General features: G+C 41.6%; 1 protein-coding gene across 10 annotated transcripts in view; it reads right to left on the reverse strand.

Moving 5' to 3' along the window:
- The window catches only part of MAGI1 (membrane associated guanylate kinase, WW and PDZ domain containing 1), a 693,886-nt gene that overhangs the window by 111,073 nt on the left and 566,921 nt on the right, over nucleotides 1-15,892 (reverse strand). For all 10 annotated transcript variants that reach the window (XM_040359187.1, XM_040359189.1, XM_040359182.1 and 7 more), the window contains 3 exons: nucleotides 9,882-9,980; nucleotides 7,820-8,002; nucleotides 753-1,373 (listed from right to left, as the gene is read on the reverse strand). In XM_040359187.1, coding sequence (XP_040215121.1) covers nucleotides 753-1,373; nucleotides 7,820-8,002; nucleotides 9,882-9,980 — 903 coding nt within the window. The remainder of the gene's footprint in view (nucleotides 1-752; nucleotides 1,374-7,819; nucleotides 8,003-9,881; nucleotides 9,981-15,892) is intronic.

Below are 15,892 nucleotides of genomic sequence, written 5' to 3' on the forward strand. Positions count from 1 at the left end.
GAAATACTGCCATAATTTACATTGTATGGCCCTGTACTCCATGTGCCATGTGCATGAGTCTAATTCAGCAGCTGTTACCTTCATGGGTACACAGTGATTGAAGAACAGTGATACTGAGGAAGTAGGGAAAGGATTCAATAGCTACCCTGTCCTGCTGATCCAATGGCTTCAGTACTTTCTGTGTAACTATTTAAGAACTAGTGTGAAGATTAGAAGTTTTGACAGATTTGCATGCTTGCAAAGACTCAAAGGATTAAAGCCAGAGACAGCCAGGCAACTAGTACTTTCAGCAAGTCAACACCAACTGCTTTGGCCTGAATCCTGCTCGTTTCGCGAGACAACAATCGCAAACCGAGTTAGGATTTTTTAAAATATAGTGCTCGTATTGCGAAACACTCGTTAACCCCGTTACTCGCAATCCGAGGTTCCACTGTATTTCTGTCAGTGCAAGTTTAGAGTTGGCACTGCAGGGCTTTCATTTACAATATGGTGTTCTAGGAGAGCCCATTAGATTAGAGACTGGATAGACACAGCCAACAAAGGTGTTGTAAACCAGAGCAAGATGGAGATTCTGCTGTTGTGTTCGAGGAGAGAATAGAGGGGCCAAAAGCCGAGGTTTGATAATAAGAATAGAAAACCCTTTAGTTCTACATGTAGAGCAAGGTCTTGAGAATATCTGTGCTATCAAGAACTTAGCAAGGGTCAAAAGCAGATACACCACCCAACACATTAAATTCATCTGCTAATCTTACCTCCTCTTTGTACCAGCAGTGTGACCTCGCTTCCCTTTGGACATTCGATCAGTAAATCCACAACTTGATTATGAGTAAGAGTCTGCACATTCTTCTTGTTCACCTCCACAATGAGATCTCCTTCTTTGAGGCCGCGGCACCGAGGACTGTCTACAATCTGTTTCACTCTTTGTCCACCACCACCGGGACTATCGGCTATGGTGAAGCCAAATCCCATTGGTCCTTTCACTATATGCACTGTAATGAGTTCAGGTTGTGTTGCTATAGAGGATGCCAAGGAAACAGTGTCATTAGGGTAACCATGGGAACCATTTGAAGTCAAGTCCGCGGGGCTGCTAGGCCTCGGCTCTTTTATGTTATTGGCTTTCCTGGTTTTACTGCTGTTGCTCGATGGCGAGTCGTAAGTCTCTTGTCCATTGACAATGATAGGGTCCTTGTCCAGAATGGCCACCGATGTCACCAGACTTGTGTTGGGATCATCGGGATCGAAAGGAAGCGGGTAACCTCGGCAGAGTTCAAGGTCAACACTTTCACCGATTGGTATTGACTGGAAGATCTTCACAACTTGAGCATGGGTGTATCCGAGTACACAAATGTCATTCACACTCACAATAACGTCTCCTACGGTGGACAAGAAAAAAACATTAGATTTGACATTCTGTTTTGCTTGCTAAAAACATCATCTCTATGAAAGGACCAATTTACCACAATACCCCTAAAAAGGTTGTTAGTTTTTATTATGTACTTACTTATATTATCGCCCTAATAAAATAAATGTGTCAGGATGCTTTAAAGTAGAATTGAAGGCAAAACATGTGTTTTTTACATTTGGATAGAGTAAAGGAGGGTTATAACCTTCCGTTTTTTTTTTTTGCCATTTGTGTTCCATTGGGGGGAATTTTCCTTCACTTCCTGTCCCATCACCACAACAGTTGAGAATCCCTCCAAAGCGAGGAAAATCCCTGGAAGTCAATAGAATTACTGGGCCAGATTCACAGTGGAGATACGACGGCGTATCTGCTGATACGCCGTCGTATCTCTGTTTCTATCTATGCGACTGATTCATAGAATCAGTTACGCATAGATAGCCATAAGATCCGACAGGTGTAATTGTTTTACACTGTTGGATCTTAGGATGCAATACCGCGGCCGCCGCTGGGGGGGGTTTGCGTCGTAAACCAGCGTCGGGTATGCAAATTAGGAGTTACGGCGATTCACGACGGATTTTCGCGTTTGCTACGTCGCCGCTAGTCTAGTTTCCCGTCGCAAAGTTAGTCGTCGTTTTAGGTGCCCTAACTTTAGTCAGCAAGCGTATTGCTGTCTAAAGTATGGCCGTCGTTCCCGCGTCGAAATTTAAAAATCAACGTCATTTGCGTAAGCCGTCCGAGAATACGGAATCACGCTACGCGCGTCGCCGTTCGAAAAAATGACATCATGGCGCGCAATGCACGACGGGAGTTCGGAAACGGAGCATGCGCGGTAGGTCCGGCGTGGGAGCGCGCCTAATTTAAATGGCACACGCCCATTTAAATTGGCACGCCTTGCGCCGGAGGCCGCCGGCGTAGGTTTTCATCGCAAGTGCTTGGTGAATCAGGCACTTGAGATGAAAAATTGCGGCGGTGTAACGTATCTAGGATACGTTACGCCGCCGCAATTCTACGTGAATCTGACCCACTGTTCCCAATGGAAGATTTCTCTCTATTCCTGTTTTGGTGACCATTCAAAATTTGGGATTACAAATCCAACAGGTGCTCTAACCTCTCTCAAATCTACCGAAACCAAAAAAAAAAAAAAACCTTTTGTTATACATTAAAGCGGTAATAAACCAAAAATGTAATATATCACAGCTTACCAATCATTAGATGTGGTGGTTGCATTCATTTTCTTTTTTTGTCCTTTTCTCCTCTGTTTTTACCTGGTGATCTGGCCAGTAACACTCCTCCTTTATTGGAGAGCCCCCTCTCTTTATGAAGAAGCACAGGGGCATTTTTGGACAGCAGCAGATTGGGGAGAGGGGTATGTTAGATGTACCAGCAGATTTAGATACACTAACATATTGGAGCCAAACCCCAGATCACACTGCAGTTACGCAAGCAGCAACATTTTTATTTCTTCTGGGATAAAGGTTTTATGTGAACTATTAAAATATTTTCATTGTAACCAGTAAATGATTGTCTCGACACTCTCTACTGATACATTTTCAGGAGAGCTTTTGAAAAATAATAGACTTACTGGCCAGATCACTAGGGGAAAATAAAGGAAAGAAAGACTCCATCGTTGGCTGCCGCTGCTGTCAATCACAACCAGTGCGCCAATACAGAGAGGGAGGGGCCGAGCTGTGGCTTTGTGTGGGAATAGACACGCTGAGCAGTGGCTCAGGAGCGAGCCTGCTTGGGTGACCTCATAGCAAGATGCTTGCTCTGGGGGCACTCGTCAGGAGGGAGGGCCAGGAGCACTGATGGGGGACCTGAAAAGAGGAGGAACGGGGCTGCACTGTGCAAAACCACTGCACAGAGCAGGCAAGTATAACATGTATGTTAATTTTTTTTTTAACTGCCTTTACTATTACATTAAGTCAGGGTTACCAGGCTTGTTTTAAAGTTTTCTGCAATGCAGATCTGTGCTTGACAAAATTAACTCCGACATCAGGGTCATGTGAAAGATGTCCTGTAAGATCCATGGAAGCACGTTCATGGAAGGGAGCAGGCAGGGCCGATCCGCCCCATAGGCTCATTTTGCAAGCCGCTTAGGGCCCCACAAAGCAGCGGAGGCCCCCCCCCCAAATTACTAGAGGCCCCGCCTGGTGAGAAGTCATTTTCGACCCCTCACCCCGCTTCTCACTTTAATGTAAGATGTAATTTCCGACAGCTGAACACCCCCTCCGAATTCTAAACTTTAATTTGACATGTAATTTTGCTTAGGGCCCCAGGGAGGTCAGGATCGGCACTGGGAGCAGGACGAATGGCCTGGTGTACTGAAATCAAGTCATAGGTAGGCATGTGATCATGAATATCGCTCTTGCTGTGACTGCGGCCTCTAATAATACCTGCAATCCCCGTGAAGGGCGCTGAGAACTGATCACAAGTGGTGATGATTGCCAGTGGATATCGTACATCAGACACAAGGAGTGTTTAAAGAGGAACTGCAGTCTGCTCACATTATTTGTAATAAAAAACATCTTTGCCATTCTGAAGCTTCCCTCCAACTAATTTGCACATTATTTTATATATGCTGCGATTCTGTACTTGCCAAATATGCTGAAGAAATCTCCCTCCACTGAGTCTGGCTGCAACCATTTTAACTGTGGGCAGATGAAGCTGCTACATGTTCACTTCCTGAATTTAGACAAAGGCACACCTCCAGGTCTGCAGCTCTCATTGGCCCTCTTATGACTCAACCCCCCCCCCCCCCCCTCACGAGAGAGAACTTTGAATTGTGTCATAAGTCTAGGCTTTTTTCCAGAAAAGAAACAGGAAGTGGGTTTTTAAAACTGGCAGAAAAAAATGTGTTACTATCCAAAGTTAAAACACCAAGGGCAGAAAATTTAATAGATAGAAAGATGAACAAATGACTGAAGTTCCGCTTTAACATGGCAATCTCCTATAGACACATAAGACTCTGAGACTCACACACACACATAGAATATATAAGTCTACCATACAAGTATGAGTGATTTTAACAGCGTTAAATTGGACAATCCAGTTAAATTATTGATTTAAAGGTGAATTCCAGGCAGATTTAGAGAACACCAATGAATGCAATTATGTATTCATAATAAATTCTTACATTTATTTTTTAATTGTAACTAGTGTAGATACCTAAACTTGACTTGGTGTCAGCCACTTGCGGTCCCTTAGGGCTTGTTCACACCATGTCTGTTGAGCTGCATTTTCCTGCATACCACTGCATGTCTGGTGTGAACCGGGCTCATAGAAAACAATTGTTTTCTATGTGCCATGTTCATACTATACATATATACTTCATACTAAAATATATATATATATATATATATATATATATATATATATATATATACATATATATATATATATATACATATATATATATATATATATACATATATATATATACATATATATATATATATATATATATATATATATATATATATATATATATATATATATATATATATATATATATATATATATATATATATTTAGGGCTGCAACTAACGATTATTTTCATAATCGATTAGTTGGCCGATTATTGTTTCGATTAATCGACTAATCGGATAATCTTAAAAAAAAGTGTGGTGTACAATTTAGTTAATATGTAAAAAAAAAAAAAAAGGCAATTTATTCTTAAATATCCATACACAGTGGTAATGCCTTCTATTACCTACACTTTCCCTGGGTTAAGATGCTGATCTTCCCTGCACAGAGTCTTTAAAGTGTTTTTATTTTATTTTTTTAACAAACTTGTTATACTTACCTGCTCTGTGTAATGGTTTTGCACAGAGCAGCCCAGATCCTCCACTTCTGGGGTCCCTCACCGATGCTTCTGGCTCCTCCTGCCTTCAGAGTGCCTCAATAGCAAGCTGCAAAGTATAGTATAGGGTGCCAGCTATAGCAAGGTAAAAAAAAATTCTGCCTTTAGAACCACTCACTTCCTGCCCAGGACTACATGTCCCATGAGGCATTGCTCCTCACACTTTCACAAATTCTCAGGCACTTAGTGACATGTATGGATGGTGTACTGAGCTGTATGTGTGCTGCACTGTATTTCCTGATATGTAAACAAATAATGCATTCTATATGCAGGCCAACTAATCAACTGGCCGATTAATCGATTATGAAAATAGTTGACAACTATTTTCATAATCGATTAGTTGTCGATTAATCGATTAGTTGTTTCGGCCCTATATATATTACAATATATATAGTGATGTGTAGAAAATGCATTTCAACAGATATGGTGTGAACAATCCCTCATACAGGGATAAAAGAGGGAGAGGACACATGCAAATGTGTTGACAAGGAATATTCTGATAGGATGAATGAGCAGATGAATGGCCTTATCAGTCTGCTGCTCTTTTACTGTCCAGTAGACATGTGCACTGCCCAAAAAGTTGTTCATTTTTGTTGCATTCGTTTTGTTAATTTTTTTTCATTTTTTGGGCCATTCATTATGATCACAGTTCGAAAATGAAAAAAATCTGAAAATACCAAAATAAGAAAGAAAATTTGAAAGAATAACAAATTAACTTACTAATAATAACTATTAAGCTATAGGTATTGGAATTTTCTTTCAAATTTGGCTGTTCGAAAATGTAGCGAATACAAATTTATCCGAAGTTACAAATTATCTGAAGTTACAAATTATCTGAAATAATGAATCTAAACAAATAGAACAGAACAAAGTAAAAATAAATATAATAATAAAAAGTTTTTATTATTGTTATTTATTATTAATAATTTGCTATGTTCCATTCGTTTAGATGTGCCATTTGTTATTTCGGATAAATTCATATTTGTTATGTTCACTATCAGCCAAATTTGAAAGGAAATTCCAATACCTATAATTTGACAGTTAGTAATAGTTAAGTTATTATTAGGTAGTTATTATTTTAGATTTTTAAATTTTCGGTTTTTCAAATTTCCGAATTTTCAAATATTCGAGTTTACAAATATTTGTCAAAATTTGTTAAACAGGTTTTCGTTAATTCGGATTTGTCAAAATGTGTTAAAAAATTCTGAACTAAACTAATTACACGTGTCTACTTGACCAGTCAGCAGGCTGGTAGTAAAAAGTGGACACCACTATTTCTCTTCAAAAGCCCCTTTCACACGATCGAACCATTCAGGTCCGCCTGTCAGTTTTGAAGCCAGACCTGAACGGCCACTCCATGCAGTCCTATGGAGCATCGGATGTCAGCGGAGACATGTCCGCTGACATCTGACCCGATCCCATCCGCCAAAATCGGACGGATGGTGATACATCCCCATCCGTCCATGGCGGATTGGATCTGGTGAGATCTGATGAAAACGGACGTGCTGTCCATTTTTATTAGATCTCCCCATAGGAGACAGCGGGGGTGCACAAGCCCCTCCCCGCTCAGCGAGCAGAGAGGGACTTGTCATCTGCCGGCTCAGTAGAAATCAGCGTATAGATCTCCCGCTGAGCCGATTGGAGCAGGTGGACTCCGTAGCGACAGAGTCCACCTGTGTGAAGGAGGCAAATGACCTATACCTGTGGCAGAAAAGGTGTAATTTGTCTAACAAGAATGTGTAAATATCAGAAAAGAATGGATAGAAATAGCAATTCTTTGGCAGGTAAAAAAACGCTCTCTTCCATGCATTTCATTAGTGTATTTAGCGATTTACCAGGGATTCAGCTTTAGTCTTGTAGCGCAGTCTTATAATGCGATAGCAAATGTATCTGCACATCCAAAGTGATATTGATGGCGTCCTTTTTAGGAGCAGCAGTTAAATTCCACCTCTCCGACTTCCTGTACTACTACAGGTGCCTTTGTAGCCAACATATCACTACCCATAAATGCATTACAGACATAAAAAGTAATGTATGGGTTAAACTGTGGTGAACTTCCTATTTTCTATTTCTCTTATCAATGTATTATTCTTTCTTACCTATGTGTTATATTTTGCATTCAGTAGTTGTTTGTGGCCATCGCTTAACTTTAAAGAGTCGAGACAAATAGTTCCCGAATCACCTGCTATATGTTTACCTCTAGGTTTAGCAATTTCTCAAATTGTTAAAATTGCATACAGTGCCCTTTACAGTACGAAAGAAAAGCATCCATTTGGCGTTCGTAAAGATGTATGATTATAGCATAAAGCCATGCATTTTCAGAGCTTGGTGTTGAAAATCAGCAGGTTGGTTAAATTGCTGAACACACAACTTTTTCCCTCTCAAACAAAGCAACGAATAATGATGTTACATCTTACAGCCCAATTTTATCCATACAAATGTAGACTGGTTGCCTTGAGTTGCACAATCAGCTTTTTTAATTTTTCTCCAGTCCAACTGAAAAATTAAGAAAATACAGAGCCCAATAAACAGAGCCAATGCCAAGATAATATTACCCGTTTCCATCTTTCCATCTAGAGCAGCAGGGCCGTCAAGAACCAAACTTTTTATCTGCAAGAACTCGTCCGGCTCATCTCCACCAACCACAGTGAAGCCAAAACCTCGGGTGCTCTTCCGTAGTTTTGTGTTGATAAATTTGCCTTTTAATTCGGATGGATTCCTGGTGAAGAATGGTTTAGCTACAAGAGAAACACAAAATGTTATACAATTTTAAGCTGGGGTTTTATCTGAAAAAAAGAGTCAGTATAAAGCTAGAAACAAATAAGGGGGAAAAGAGTCCTGGCAGAAACAGAAAATAGTTCATTCAGAAGAAAACTGCAGTAGACCGTAGACCATGTGTCCAAAACCAGGCTCATGGGCAGAATACAGCCTGGCAGGTCATTTTATGTGGCACTTGCATCTCTCCTGCAGCTGCGGCACCTATTTTGTCTCCGCCCCCACCTTGTCTCAGCGGTTGGCAGCAGAGAGGATGACAGAACTCCCCCACCAGTCCCTGCGCTTCTCTGTGCAACCATGGAGAGCCTCGTCTCTTCCCAACTCCCCCGCAGTCAGCAGGATCCTACAGATCCTTTGCCTCTCTGCCACAGCACACTCATCTCTTCCTTCCCTGGCCTCAGCATTCAGCAGACTCCAGCCCTCCTCTGGTCCTACTCCAGACCCTGCACTTTCTGCTTCCCAGCTCCTCCCCCAGAAGCACAAGGTAAGGGGGGTGCCCTGTGATGTAAGGGAAGGTCGGGGACTCTTGACTTTGAATGGTGGGGGGGCTCTCGACATCTGATGTAAGGGGGTGGGGCGCTCTTTACATCTAGTCTTACAGGGCAACCATTATGCTGATGCGGCCCACAATGAAACACCCCTGCCATAGAACATAAAGCAGCAAACTCATAATGAAAACGCTGCAGTAATTATATCCTAGAGCAAGCCACTTCTTCCCAATGTGTAAAAAAAGAAAAAATCTGCCCTAAAGTCTCAAGGAAAATAGGGGCACCTCAAGAACTTAATTCAACATAGTCAGTCACTGAACCATTTTCTTTTCCTTTTGGGCCCCTTTGCCTGTCTGGTATCTACCTCTAGAGCCCACTTTCATGTGCATAGACCATAGCTCTCTAATGGTCAGACAAGACCTCTACTAGTTCTCTAGTTTTAGATATCAGTGATGTCTGGGAGAGAGGGAGGTCTAAGCGTCTACATGGGAATATGGGCAGCTAGTGAACAGGTCAGGGGGTCCCAAAAAAAAAATTTCACCCATTCACAAACCAGGGTTATGTTTACATATTTTGGAAAATTATGTGTTGTCCTTAGCAAAAGATAATTTGGGACATGTATTTGTGTAGCATTTGTAGATGGATTGCTAAATTGTTAGGGTTGTGAGAGAAGTTGAGATACTGTGTGTGTGTGTTCTAATCTAAATAAGTTCTGAGTAAAATTCTCTCAGTTGACAATGAAAATATCTACCCAAAAATGTTCAATGAGCAGTCAGGAAATTATATTGCCCTTTATTACATAAGAAAGAAAAAAAGGGTTTGGGAGTCAAAGTAAGAAGACTTATTTTATTCAATACATTAAAAAACATGTCATAAAAAATTGGTGCCCTCGCCCCCGATGATGTGGTAGGAAATCACGAAATGTGTGTTGGGCCAATTTTGAGGCACCATTTTATTTATAGATGGTTTTATTTCATCCACTCCCAAGTTACCCCACCATGTTGCTTCTCAAGTGATTCTATAAGATGGACAAGATGGATAACCTACACCTCAATACGTAATCTCTAAGTTGTTATTAATGTTTTTATGAATATACAGTTAATAATATGTGATTGATATGCTTGTTTACCATGCATGTACTCATTTTGCTATGTCATATTTTTTAATGTATCGAATAAAACATGTCTTCTTACATTGACTCATCTTTTAGCCAAGCTAGATCTATCTCATTTAAAGTCCCCAAACCCTCTTTTTCTTGCATATAGATAGGAATGGAGATGTGTGATACCACACACCTCATTTAAAGTCCCAAACCCCTCTCTTTATTACATAGGAAGCTACATAAGAATCATACCGTGGGTGGAAGGGTCTCTTGCTGGCTCCTTTTTGGGAGTAAAGTTGTTGGGCAGAATGAGAGGCGGAGGTATGGCAGGCATGTGCTCTCCTGGCCAATCTGTTGGTGTGAAAAATATTAAAGAATATAGTTAATTCCATACTGTTACTTACATACACAAACATATGTTGAAAGAGAAGCCCCTTGACACAGCTCTGTTCCTGGATGCTGAACATAAATTATTCAGTATGGCTGAAACCAGAGCAAGAATTGCATTACATTGTAACAGTGACCCAGCCACAGACAGACTTGGTAAACTATGCCACTTTCATTAATGAACTATTGAAGGTCCAACTGCTCTTCTGTTGCAAATTCCCTTGAAAGCAAACCTATATTTACTGTAAAGCTTAATTTTGGGCAGACAGATAAAGCATATACCTAAAGGTACCTTGCACAAATATTTATATGGACTATATGGTTGAAGGTTTATGGACACCTGACCATCACACCTACTACATGTAGGTGGACATCCGTTGAAAGAGTTTAGATGCTTCCAGTGAAGAGTTGCATTATTGATGCAGTCATTCTACAGTACAGAGTGTTGTTAAACAACTGTCCTGACATTTTGGGGAATGCCCTTCTCTATTCTAACAGTACTGTGCCCCTATGTATCAAGCAAGCTCCATAAAGAAATGGTTTGATGAGTTTGGGCTGGGTCTTCACCCTCACCATCAGTACCAGGCCTCACAAATGCTCTTTTAGCTAAATAAGCACATTCCAAAATGTTGGGGAAAGCCTTCCTTGAAGAGTGGCGACTGTTGGATGTCTAGGGAGAAGGGGCTTCATATTGGTTTTGGCATGTCAAACAAGATCATATAGGAATGATGGTCAGGTGTCCACAAGCTTTGGTAAGGTTCACCAAATATCTTGAGCTCTAATATGCATGTAGTGGCATCAGTGCCAGTAGTAAGTTCCAACCATTCCCGTATACATCGCCAATGGTCCATCACTATCAATGCCATGTTTAAATATTTACAGCCTGCAATTAATAAATACATTTACTGTTTAACCAAGGTGCTATATTACAATGATCACAATTTCTTCTGCCCTCTAAAGCCAGCCATAGACTGTTTGAATCACAGCCGGTTCAGCAGGGACCGTCCGAGATTCTAACTATGTATGGGCGGGCTGATTGTACCCAAGTCGATCAACTTGGGTACAACTAGCATGCCGGATTTTAACATGCAATTATTGCGGGTGGCTATAGTCTAATCAATGGCCAGCTTAAGGCTTCATTCACAGCTATGCAGGTGTGATGTTGCACACGCATTTTTGCACATCGCATTTAGGGCAGGCAATTAATTTCAATAGAATTGCAAATCCCAGTGCCACTTGTTGAATCCCTTCTGATGATTGCTTCAAATTGCACTTCATATCATTCAGGTGTGAATGGGGCCTAGAATTTAGCCAGAACCTCTCATCTCAGAGTGTCGGGATTAGGTTTATGTATAAAGACTGTAAGATCTCATAAGCAGAGCCATCTGAACCCTCTTGTACTGAACTGTAATGTAACTGTACTGCCTCCCTTAATTTTTTTAAACAGTTGATGGTATATATAAATTCTACATTATAAAAATAACAACATATAATTCAGGACACACCAAAGGCAACACTGCCATGGTGGGTCTAAAGCCTCATACACACGACTGATTTTCCCAGCAGGAAAACTGCCAGGAGAGCATTTGGCCGGGATCTCCGCCGTGTGTATGCTCCCTAGCATTTTTTCCGTCAGGAAAACAGCCGGGAATCCCAACGGGAAAATAGAGAACCCTGCTCTCTAATTTCCAGTCGGGTTTCCCGTCAGAGTGTTTCCTGCCGAGAAAACCGGTTGTCTGTATGCTTACCTGCAGGGTAGAAATACCGTGCACGCCCGATAACACTTCGGCTCATGCGCGGGAGCATACAACGATAGTGTGGGGTGTAGCAAGATGGCGGCGACGTAATCAAATGTGACGAGACACCGGCTCGTCGTAGTAGATGACGTCACCGCGTCTTCCCATTCAAAAGAACAGCGTTTTTTGTGTGTGGCCGTCTGTATACACGGCTTTTCAGGGCAAGCCTGCCAGGAATCCCGTCGGGAAAACCAACGTTTTTTTTCCTGACGGGATTGCCGGTCGTGTGTACAGGGCTTTAATGTTGTTACAGTCATTTGTATTAGGATAGCTTTGGTAGGTTCACCCTATATTTTTATTTAGGTGTGTGCGCTGTGTGCGGTTATCTATTATCGTATTATTATGTATAATGATGACTACATCAGAGTTAAAGGAGGACAGATTTGGTTAACAGCTGATAGCTTTATAAATTCACAGCCATAATAGACACAGCGTACGGTACAGTACAGATGACTTCTATACATACAACTTATATAGATATATTGTTAATGCTCAGTACAAAGGAATCAGCATAACAATGTAAACACCGCACAGTATAATGTGCAAACATGTGAACATCTCCGGTTAAATGTGCTAATGCAAATGAAGCCGGCGTCTAGGGATTTGCTTCAGTTTGCAGTCTGTTCTGGAGACGTTCTTCTCTCAGTCCTCGGAGTCGTGCATTATTTGGCTCAGGGAGCCCCCCTGTGGAGCAAGTACTCAGGGTGACCTTAGCAAAGCAATATTTAGAAACTAGACTGAAAGCACAGAGGAGGAGATGCTTAACGGGAGGCAAAGCACAACACCCCACCTGTGCAGCTACACAGAACATGGGGGGCTTATTTAATGTACAATTCTTTCTCTGGATGACAATCACACAGAGGCTACATGTCTATAGCTATTTTCACACAGGCGCTTCGCCAATCCATTGTTGGCTGGTGATTGGACAGATCAAAAACAGACTGAAATGTAATCCTATGCAGGTCTGGATGTAAGTGGATTTACATCCAGGTCTGTTACTCGTCACAATTAAAGAAAACAACATTTGCATCCAGTTTTCTTATTGCAAGCCTAAGGAGGTGTGGACAGATATAGGTGAACACAGGTCTGTTTACATCTGCCTGCCTACAGGGATCACATGGATCTGTTTTTCCTCTATAACAAGATGGGGGGGGGACTGAACAACATGGAAAATATGCAACATCTATTTCTCTGTTCTGATCCAGCAAGGGTTCAATCCAGGATCTATTATGCCTCGTACACACAGTCAGACTTTTGACAATGCAAGGTTCTCTATCTAAGGTCCGTCAGACTTCCGATAAAAATAGTCATATGGAGGCTACACACGGCCAGAATTTCTTTCTCGGAAAGTCCGGCCGTGTGTACGAGGCATTACTGAAACAGAACAGAGGACACCCATGTGAAAGAAGCCTAATGACGTACAACACTACAACGAGCCGAGAAAAGTTAGGTTCAATGATTCCGACCATGCATGTTTTTTTGCACATTGGAATTGCATACAGATGATCGGAATTTCCGACAAGAACTTTTCCCGTCGGGAAAATTGAGAACCAGCTCTCAAATTTTTGCTGTCAGAAATTCCGACAGAAAAAGTCAGATGAAGCCTACACACGGAAGGAATTTCTGACCAAAAGCTCACATCAAACTTTTCTTGTCGGAAATTCCGACCGTGTGTATGCGGCATTACTCTAACCTAGAAAGCTGGGTTCATGTTTAAAACCAATGACCAATAATGTACTCTAGTGCAGTTCTAGTACTGTACAATTTTGTCTGCCTTTAAAGTTCTAACAATTAACATCTCTTTTTTGCTCTCTTCGATTCTGGTAAATATACGACTTAATGTGTTTTGACGTAGCTATTTAGTTGGTGGAGAGATGAGCTCATCATTGTACTAATTCTCTTTTCATTGTCCAGCCACAGGATAGGGGTGTATCCAGGACAACCTGGGATCAGAGGAAGTGGGCTGAATGATGCTACTTCTGCTAATGTTGTCTTATGGTTAGCATTGCTTCCGAGCATGCGTGTTTGGAATTTGGACTTTAGTCCGATGGACTTGTGTACACACGATCGGATTAACCAACGTAGGACATTTGTTGCCAAAAAGTTTGAGAGCATTCACAGGGAACATTTGTCCTATGAAAAAGCGAAAAAACAATTGTCCGATGGAGCATACACACGGTCGGATTGTCCGATCAAACAAGTCCGTCGGACCGTTGTTGTCAAAAAGTCTGATCGTGTGTATGGGCTTTTAGCATGTACAACATGTAACATGTAAACATCAATTGTGTGCATCAATTGCAGCGGCCATGCTGGCTACATTGGCCTTGAGCAGCAGCAGTAGGGGGCCAATGGCATCCATGTACCCTATATAACCTCAGTATTTATGTTTACATGTGTACAGTACGTTGTGGTCTGAATACAGCTCTGGATGCAGTGCCATTTTATCCTTTTTTTTCCTTAATGCCACTGAATGCAGCACATCATCACACCTCTAGGGGCAGTTGTGTGAATAAGCCCCATAGACTTCTATACTGCTGTGTACAGAGGTGTAGAAAACAATACATTGTTTTCGGCATTTGCACGTGAATAAGGCTGCATTCACACCTTTGCGTAGGTGATTTGCGGCGTTTTGTACCAAGATTTGCCACGACAAATTGCAGCGTTTTGTACCACGGTTTTGTATAGGTCATTGTCGGCTATGGAAAACGCTGAAGCCGCCCGATACGCGCGACAAAAAAGGGTCCGGGACTTGTTTCAGCTTCAGGAGGTTCCGCGTGGAGATGTGAACCATCTCCATAGACAATAATGTTATTTTTTCCCCTCCAGCGTATTGTAGCGTCGCGCTTCAGGCGACAAAACGCCTAGGTGTGAATGCAGCCTAAGGCCTAGACAGACAAGACACAGGGAAAAGTTCATGTATTGCAGAGATGTACAGAATATGTTTTTCCATTATCTTGCTCTGAAATACACTTCCAGAATACCCCAAGCCAACCTTTGCTCTACACATAATCTTCTACTGCACACTCTTGCTTTTAGGACTTCTCGTACGGCAACAGACTCACCATCAAAGGAACCTGGAAAACTGATTTCTCCAGGCAAGCACATAATCTAACCGAAGATGTTCTCTTCAACGCCGATCCAGCGCTATTTCCTCCTCCACTATCTGACAAAGCACACACGGTCTCTTCTAAAGCTTTGTTTCTGTGTATCCCCCTAGATAGTAAGCTTGGACTCTGAAGACTCTCTCTTCTATTGTTCCAAGTTTTATTATAGAACTGTATGAACTTGCTTTTGGAAATAGTTTTTTATTCTCTTTTTTGTTCCCCCTTGCTGATATCACACAGGCATAGCTAAAATACTCAAATCTACACTGGATCTTGCTGGCAAAAACATCCAGCATAAAACGCGCATATAAAGACGCTTAACTTATGTGTGAACTGCTATCTAGATAAAGGAAGGCCCCTAGTAGACATGGTGTATCTGGATTTTGCAAAGGCATTTGATACAGTTCCCCACAAACGTTTACTATAGAAGCGAAGGGCTGTCGGCAAGGACCATAGGGTGAGTTCATGGATTGAAAACTGGCTACAAGAGCGAGTTCAGAGGGTGGTGATAAATGGGGAGTACTTGGAATGGTCAGGGGTGGGTAGTGGGGTCCCTCAGGGTTCCGTCCTGGGACCAATCTTATTAAATGTTTTCATAAATGATCTGGAGGATGGGATAAACAGTTCAATCTCTGTATTTGCATACAATACTAAGATAAGCAGGGAAATAATTTTTCTGCAGGATGTGGAAACCTTGCAAGAAGATCCAAACAAATAAATAGGGTGGGCAACTACATGGCAAATGAGGTTTAGTGTAGAAAATGTTAAAATAATGCATTTAGGTAGCAAAAACATAAATGCAATCTACTCACTTAGGGGAGAACTTCTGGGGGAATCTAGGATGGAAAAGAACCTAGTCCTAGTAGATGACAGGCTCAGCAACTGCATAAAATGCCAAGCTGCTACAAGCAAAGCCAATAGAATATTGGCATGCATTAAAATGGGAATTAACTCCAGAGATAAAACGATAATTCTC

The sequence above is a fragment of the Rana temporaria genome, chromosome 7 (assembly GCF_905171775.1).
Source record: "Rana temporaria chromosome 7, aRanTem1.1, whole genome shotgun sequence".
Classification (NCBI taxonomy): Eukaryota; Metazoa; Chordata; class Amphibia; order Anura; family Ranidae; genus Rana; species Rana temporaria.